Genomic DNA, 8586 nt, shown 5'->3' with positions numbered 1-8586 from the left:
TTGTCGATCAATGCGTTTAAAACCCAACAAGGGTAAGAATTACAGTAGATTGAAGCCACTCCAACGCTTTAAGTCATAAAAAAATTATGACATGTGGTATACACGGGTTACATCAAATCCTCCCCTTCAGATTTTTCCGCCAGAGTTGAATGTGTGACATCCCAAGAATCTCACTAAGGGCAATTCCGACTTTCTGCGATCAGACCTAGGGTTCTCTCTTTCACTCTATAAATAGATGGAGCTCGTGGCAGAGAGGAGACAGAAAGATCAGAGCAGCTAAGCCATGCCGGAGTCACGCTTGAGAAGCCACCATCAAAACAGCTCGAAGGAGAAGCCACTGCAGTAATCTAGAAGGCTAACCCGATGTGTTTTGGCGTGAGAGATAATCAGTTGGTCAAATCAGATCAGATCGGCATGAAACTTAGTAAGGTTATAGACGCCAACGGATCATTATTTGTAGTTGTCTTCTAAAAGTTATGAGTGTTTTCCCGAGTCATATATGCAAAGGTGTGATCCGCAAGCAGCCGATTTGTTTCAGAAGGCGATCTATATACCATCAATCTCTAATGCTAGGAAGCTTCAGAAGGCGATCTATATGCCATCTTTTTCTGTTGGATGTCAAATATGGCCGAAGGTGAATCATATTTGTTATTCATCATCCAGTGGCAAAGGTGTGGCGGGACTTGTGGATCTATATGTTGTCTTAGACATAGTGGTATATGTGTGTGCTGAAACTTGAATTAGAGATAAAATGAACATGTATGATTCTTTGAGAACTGTTGTATGTATTGTTGATTGCTGTTAGTCTAGGCGCGTAAGAGCGCATGATTGATCCCGGCCTATGGATGGATTTCTAGCTGGTATCACGAAGGACGTTTCGCGTAGTGGGACCATGGCTGGACTATACACAGAAGAAGTATGGCCAGTACAGGGGCTGACAGGCCTGTGAGATTTGTGGCTGACGAGTCACCAGATTTAAACAGTGTGACGTTCTCGTGAGTGGGAACTTGTGTGCTAGGTTTCTGTGTACTTGTGAAAGATTTATGATTATTGTTTGTCTAATATTAGGTTAAGTAGACATATATGTGGTTATGTTTAATTCTTCGTATAGATCAAGTGGGCAGGTAGGATCGTTCTCACTGAGTATCTTCAAAATACTCACTCCTCTTTTCCCTTTCAGGTGTTGTTTTGAAAGATAAATTTGGCGTGGTGTGCAAGTCAAGCTATTAAACAGGGGTTTCCCGGTTTAGGGTGTATCAGAATGGAACTTCACCTGACCACCTGGTCTAAGAAGAACATAAAACTTCAGTTGAATTAGCTGCAAAACACGCTAAACCAAAACAACGAGTTTATCAGACTTCGCTTTAGCCAACTTAGGCCTATCTAGGAAGCGTAGATTGACTACTCCCCAAAAAAAAGGAATCAAGAATAAGTATGGAAGAGAGCCTTTGAGAGGCCATTTTTTCCTTCGATAATACCCTAGCCGCCAAGACTAAATTCATCCGATCTCCCTTGCCGGCGCGCGTGTTCTCTCACCGTCGCCGGCAAAGGGACCCCACCATGTTTCTTTGCTTGTGGTTGTTCATCCCGGCAATTCTGTTGGCCGGTGGTGGTTTTTGGTTGTTCTCTGTGGCGAGAGTCTCGTCGAGCTTCTTTGGCAGCGGTGGTTCTTTGGCTGGTATTCTGCGGCGAGCATTTGGTGTCTTCTTACTCCGGTCATCGCGTGAGGACGGCGACTGGCTGTGGGTTGAAGCTTCCGCGGCTCATCTTTGCCCTCTTTGGGTTTCTCCGGTGCTTCCTTTGCCTTTGATTTGGCTCCTGCTCTGTAGCTGCGGTTTCTCTTCCTCTGAGATAATTGATTCTTCTTCCCCTGCGAGTTGCCGAGGACAGCTTCTCCAACGGGATTAGGATTTCGATTTTCCCTCTGTCTTTGTTTCGTGCTAGCAGCGGCGGTGGTGGCGGGTTCTTTCCTCGCTGTTATTTCGACCTTTAATCCTTGTTCGTCGGCTCGGTGTGGCAGGTTGTGAACGGTTGATCTTCTGGTGCATAGGTGGTGGTTTTCAGAGCTCCGCCGGTATGGTGTTTGCTCCAGTTGTCTCCTGCTTTGTCTTCGGGTGCAGCGTCTCCTCTTCCCCAGGGAAGTTTTGCTTGTCTTCTCGTTTTGGTATAGGTGCTCTGTTCTGTGTGGCGACTTTGAGATTGCTTTTAGTCTGGTTTGTGTTTTGTATTTCTTGCTTGCGGAGGAGGTAGTAAGGCTTTTTGAACTTGTTGTCGTTTGATCTGCTTGCCGATATCGGGAGGATCTTGGCTTGAGCATTAAGCGCTTCTGAGTTCCGATAGTTAGTGTAGTCCCTTTTGATTACTGGATCAAGGTTTAACAGTTGAGCGTCGAAGCGTGATGTTGAGGACTGTCAATTTTCGGGCCTCTGACTCCTTTGAGGAATAGTTTTCTCTTCGGCTGCCGGATGAAACAGCTTCCAATATGGTTTTTAGACTTTTCTTCAGCCTGTCTTCTTGTTTTTCTCCTTTCGTTCATATTTTTCGGTTTTTGTCTTGCCTCGAGTTCTCAGGCTCTATATCACTACTGATTTGACTCCATTGCTTCAAAACTTTGGGGTCTATCTTAGTATTGATGGAATTTGCTTCCATGTTTTTTATTCTTTTTTGGCATGGGACCAATCTTTTGGTTGAGCAATTTGTTGATTCATTTTGTAACACCAAACATTTTTCATTTTTAATGAAATATTTACCATTGAGCAAAAAAAAAAGGTATTGAAGAGAGAAACCACCCAACATTTTAGTGGGATAAAGCTAATTCGGGATAACCGGAAAGCTGATTAAAACAAGTGAGGACATGAGAGGAAGAAAGATCTGAACACCATCGGATTACACAAAGGGAAATCCGAACCTAGTTGGAATATAAACAACAAAAAACCCAAAACTAGTAAAATCTGATTTTAGATCGATACTAGAAAATCGTCTCTCTCTCTGAAGGATAAGTGAAAGAGAAGAGTACTGGAGTTATTCATTTTTCACTTTCAAAATGTTCAAATTTTATATAAAATTCAAATAAAGAAAAAAAGCTAATGGGTATAACAGTTTTTTGACTCGGTATATAGACATCGATGGTACCCCACCTCAGAAAACTCGTCAAGCTTGAGGAGATCAGAAGAACCCTGGCGGTAATGGCTGGCAATAAACACACTCGCATTCTGATCTTGAATAATTAATATATAGGACTGTGAATAATGTCGCGGTGAACTCCACTCACCTGAGAATCAACACCTTCCGGCCTCAAAGAAGGATCATGCTCATGATCAGAAGCTGAGCGACCAAGGGAAAAAAATCTTGTATATTGGGAAGCCACTGATACCGTTCAATCCAAATCAGGAAAGAAAAAGTATGAGGTTCACGACTAGAGATCATTTCTATTTCACAAAAATCAGCTTGCAATGATTCGCTCTAATAATGAGTTAATACCTCAACCTGATGGCATTTTGGAGGGCTGAGTCCACCCTCAGAAACAAGTGACTGATTAAGAGAAGAAAAAGCCAGAACTCTCTGTTTTTAGGCCTAAGTGTAACATCCCGATTTCTAGTACATGTGGAAAGGTTTATAAGAATTGATTTGGCTACCTATGTCATCAAAGTGCATTTATATTTTTCCGGTCAAGTGTCTTGAGAGAACTCCAGAGTTAAGCGTGCTTAAAGCTAGAGCAATTTCAGGATGGGAGACCTACGAGTAGCCTGGACTAACGCACCGACCGTCGGACAGTGGTGGGCCAATGGGCGTAGAAAGAAGGCGTTGGAGTCACTGAAAAGAGCGTTTGGGACGTTAGGAGTTGATAGCCAATCCAGATGAAAGGCGAGATCGGAGTCTCATGGATTTGATAGTCGGTCCGTCTTGTTTTCGGAAGTGAAGACGGGAGCGGGGTCTCACAATTTGTATCAGAGCCCAATGTTAGCCAACTGGCTCTGACCCGCATGGAATTGATAACTAAGAGTTTTAAAGGCTCTTTGTAGAGGTTATCAATCCCCTGTCTTGTAGTACAAGGGGTTATCAATCCAAACTTGTGTGTGAGGCACTAGTCTATGTTACTTGTGATCTTAAGTCAAGATGATCAAGCAAGAGTTTTTAGCTAATCTACTAGGCAAGCAAACAAACATGAAAATGAAATAAAGATGATATTTAAACTAGGTGAAGATGCAAATGATGATAAATAAACTAGCAAATAATCGGATGATGATGATATATGATAAAGGCAGAAGCATTAGAAAGGATAAAAGACTCGGGTGCTTCCAAGCTAGACTAGCAAGTTAATGAATCAGTATTATCAAGCGGTTTCATTTAACATGAACTCAAAATATGTTAATCTTCTCATGAAAGTATTAAACATCTAAACTGATCCTCTTTCATACCAAAATCCCTTTTGAGAAGCATGAATCAGTCAGCTTTAAGATCCAGTTCAATAAGTCATTTAAAAGAACAAACTATCACTCTTGCGATGAAAGACTCTTAAACCTTTAACCGATTGGTTCAAACATTTCTACGAACACTTTTGATGCGAGATATGTCTCAGATCTGAACCACAAGTGATGTGCTTGGATCCAGCTTAGAGATCTCGTCAGGTAAAGAATGAAACATGCAAGACTAGACCCCTAAACTCACTAATCTATCATGAAAGCACCCTAATCTACCTGATCATAACGAGCTCACTAAGTCCTTTGCAAGACGTGTAGCTAGTCATGATAAGGAGTTTGATGGTGGAGAATAAAAGAAATAAACAACAACAAGATTTCTTACGTGAAAACGAGATATCGGATTAGATTAATCAAGTTTCACAAAAGAGGCAAGTTCTTAAATCTAAAACAGGCAGGAAATAAGATAAGATAAAAGATCCTTAGGTTTCTGGTCCAAAAATCTATTTATATTGAAGGGTAAGTGTCGTGGGTCAGCCTGGAACAAACCGGGTAATGAGTGAGCACCACGGTGTGTGAGAGTGAAGCCGAGGTCTTGATGCCGAGGGGTGCACGTGAGCAAAGATCAAGGTGAAGATCTCATGAAGAACACGTCAAGAACATGCATAAACCCTAGTCTTCAATCCATCTTCACGTGTGTTCTCCAAGTCACTTTGTTCTTGAATCTGGTTTCGTGACAAGGGACCTCGGCATGCAATGCCTTGATCTGGTTCACGTTCAACACTTAGTCATATTCAGCTTCACTTCTCTTGCATGCCTCGATCTTGATGTACCGAGGAGTTAGTGATATGTCTATATTTTACATCATTTAGATTGCATTATAGAGTCCTCATCATGTGTTTTCTCATGTAAATTGAGTCTTTAGGCGTTAAAATAGGACTTAGGGCTTGCATTAGGTCCCAAAGAGTTTTGCATGTTTTGAAGTCTTTATCAGGAGCTTTGGAGACCAATTGGAGCCTAAGAAGAGGAACAGAAAAGAAAACGGTGAAGAAAAGGGTCAAAAATGGTGAAAACCGCTTGGAGGAATTTCTCGGCCAAATCTCGTACCAGCTGGTCGGAAACCTCGGCCAAAATGTTTACCAGACGCTCATTACCGGCCAAAAACCTTACCGATCGGCTAGAATCGAGTATCGAGTGCAAAATACCACGGGACAAGTTTTTGACCGAGGCAAGAATTTTTACGACCAAAAAGCTTACCGCGGTACACAGCCCTCGGCCATTTTTCTTACCGCGGGAAGGTTTTTACGACCAAAAGTTGTCCTTGCCCGCGCAATTCAGAGATCAGCAATCCGGGGAACCTTCCGGTACGAATCAGTTGGCGGGGTCTTCACCAAAGTTGGAGATAATCAAGCAAAGATTCCAGAACAGTTAGAATCATCCAATTCGGACCAGTGGAGAGAAAGATATGGCTTCCGGAGCATTCACCAGCATTGCGCGTACCCGAGAACTGAACGGCGAACTTCAAAGATCAAGGCGGACGGAGCCCCTCCAGACCGAACCAGCTTACCCGGTCTTCACCAAAGTTCGAGATCCATGGAAGATATTCTCAGAGCATTTGGAATCGCTCAATTCGGAGCAAAGGTTTGGAAGATAGGGTCTCCGGAGTTCACATCGGTCTAAAAGTCTATTTTCCGGTGATTTCAATGCGGCGCAAAGATGTTAAATCCAGGAAGCCTTCCACTCCCCAAGCTCCGATGGTTTCTTCACCAAAGTTCGAGATTATTGAGTCATCTTGACTTTGGAACTGGTCCCAGAGCAATTGGAGTCGTGTGCTGAAAGTTACTGCTTCCGGAAGGTGACATGGTCGATACAAGCCTAAAAGAGTTGCGATATGCGCTAAGTATTCTCACAAGCCTGGGTATCTTTACCTTGGCATCACTCAAGTCGAGGCTCATATCTTGGAAGTATTCTGGACTAGACCTCGTGCCAAAGCCTTGGCATGGTTAGATCGAGGCATGCATACGTAAGAACTGAAGCTGGAAACGACTAAGTGTTGAAAGTACACCTCGGTGTAATGACCTCGGCGTGCATGCCGGACTGTGTTCTCCCAAGCACCTCGACATCATGACCCCTCGACATTTTATCCCGAGGTCCCTTGTCACGAACCCAGAATCAAGAACAGAATGGCTTAAGAACATACACGTGAGGATAGATCAAAGACTAGGGTTCATGCATGTTCTTGACGTGTTCTTCACGAGATCTTCATCTGGATCCTTGCTCACGTGCACGCCTCGACATGAAGACCTCAGCTTCACTTTCCGACACACCGTGGCACTCTCCCATCAACCCAAGAAGGCGGTTCAGTACCCGGTTTGTTCCGGGCTGACCCGCGACACTTTCCCTTTGCTATAAATACATTTTGAGACTAAAAACCTAGTTATCTTATCTCTTATCTGTTTTTAGCTCTAAGAACTTGCCTCTTTCGTGAAACTTGATTAATCTAATCCGATATCTCGTTTTTGCATCAGAATCTTGTTCTTTCTTTATTTCTTTTATCATCCAACATCAAACTCCTTATCATGACTAGCTACACGTCTTGCAAAGGACTTAGTGAGCTCGTTATGATCAGTGAGTAGTCGTTTAAGCGGCTTTAGATAGGTAGATTAGGGTGCTTTCAAGGTGGATTAATGGGTTTAGGTGTCTAGTCTTGCATGTTTCATTCCTTAACCGACGAGATCTCTAAGCTGGATCCAAGCACATCACTTGAGGTTCAGATCTGAGACATATCTCGCATCAGAAGTGTTTGTAGAAATGTCTGAACCACTCGGTTAAGGGTTTAAGAGTCTTTCACCGCGAGAGTGATAGTTTGTTCTCTTAAATGACGTTTTGGAACCGATTCTTATTGCTGACTGATTCATGCTTCTCAAAAGGGATTTTGGTATGAAAGAGGATCAGTTTAGAGGTTTAATACTTTCATGAGAAGATTAACGTGCCTTGAGTTCAAAGTCAAATGAAATCGCTTGATAAAATGATTCATTAGCCCCTTAGTCTAACTTGGAAGCACCCGAGTCAAATATCCTGTCTAAAGCTTCTGCCTTTATCATTCATTACCATCATCTGAATCACCTGTTTGTTATTTGCATCTTGATTAGTTTAAATCTCTGCTTTTATTTAACTTTATTGCTCATTTGCCTGTTAATCATCCTCACCAAACTTTTATCATCTTGTCTTGACTTAAGTGAACAAATGACATAGGCTAGTGTCTCGTTTACAAGCTTGGTTTGACACCCCTTATACTACTTTGACAAGGGGATTGATAACCCTTCTAAGAGCCTGAAAACTCTTAGTTATCAATTGGCGCCGTTGCCAACTTGTAGGAGCATTAGTCTCTTGTTTGTTCTTGAGTTCAAGCTTTTCTTTCCTTTGTTTTACTAACTTCTTTCCAAGTTCTTGTTTTGTTTTCAGGTGCATGAATACCAGGTCTCGGAGCACAGGATCGCTTTTCCCATACGACGATAACATCGACAGATTAGAAAGGCGAGCTCGCGAGAGAGAACGACACTTTGACAGACTTGGAATGGCAGAACAACAGAGAATGGAGCAACAGGCTCAGGCAGCCGAGCACCAGGCTCAGGCTAATCAGGCGCAGGCAGGAAGAAATGAACAACAAGCCTATGTTAATCAGCAACAAGCTCAAAGAAACGAACGGCTTGCTCAGCAAAACCAACACCAAGCGAATAGAAATGAACAACAAGCCCATCATGTTCATCCGCCACCGCCCCAAGTTCAGATACAACATCCTCCAATCTGTGTTGGAGAGAATGACCGAGCTAATGCGCACCAATACCGAGCTGGGATTCAAGCTCCACCAGTTCAAAACAACAACTTTGAAGTTAAAGCTTCCCTGCTCAATATGGTGCAAAACTCAAAGTTCCACGGTCTGGCTGGAGAAGACCCTCTCGAGCATCTAGATCAATTTGATCGGGTTTGCGACTTAACCAAGATAAATGGCGTCTCCGAAGATAGCTTCAAGCTACGCTTGTTCCCTTTCAGCCTCGGTGATAAAGCACACCAGTGGGAAAAGAATATACCGAGGGGTTCTATACAAACCTGGGAGCAGTGTAAACTGGCGTTCTTATCAAAGTTCTTTTCCACATCACGCACGGCT

At 43.0% G+C, this 8586-nt stretch overlaps 1 protein-coding gene across 1 annotated transcript; it reads right to left on the bottom strand.

Moving 5' to 3' along the window:
* Positions 1 to 1582: 1582 nt before the first annotated feature.
* LOC112085468 lies at positions 1583 to 2317 on the bottom strand. The gene has a single exon (XM_024154684.1). The coding sequence runs from the start codon at positions 2315 to 2317 to the stop codon at positions 1583 to 1585; it is 735 nt and encodes a 244-aa protein (XP_024010452.1).
* Between the last annotated feature and the right edge of the window lie 6269 nt (positions 2318 to 8586).

Source organism: Eutrema salsugineum, unplaced genomic scaffold (assembly GCF_000478725.1).
Source record: "Eutrema salsugineum unplaced genomic scaffold, Eutsalg1_0 scaffold_3, whole genome shotgun sequence".
Taxonomy (NCBI): domain Eukaryota; kingdom Viridiplantae; phylum Streptophyta; class Magnoliopsida; order Brassicales; family Brassicaceae; genus Eutrema; species Eutrema salsugineum.
Note: the sequence above shows the minus strand (reverse complement) of the source record. Positions and strands in the feature narration are given on the sequence as shown.

What these genes read in the sequence shown, in the direction of transcription:
- LOC112085468 (XM_024154684.1), bottom strand. Translation starts at nt 2,317, where the DNA reads ATGCTCAAGCCAAGATCCTCCCGATATCGGCAAGCAGATCAAACGACA.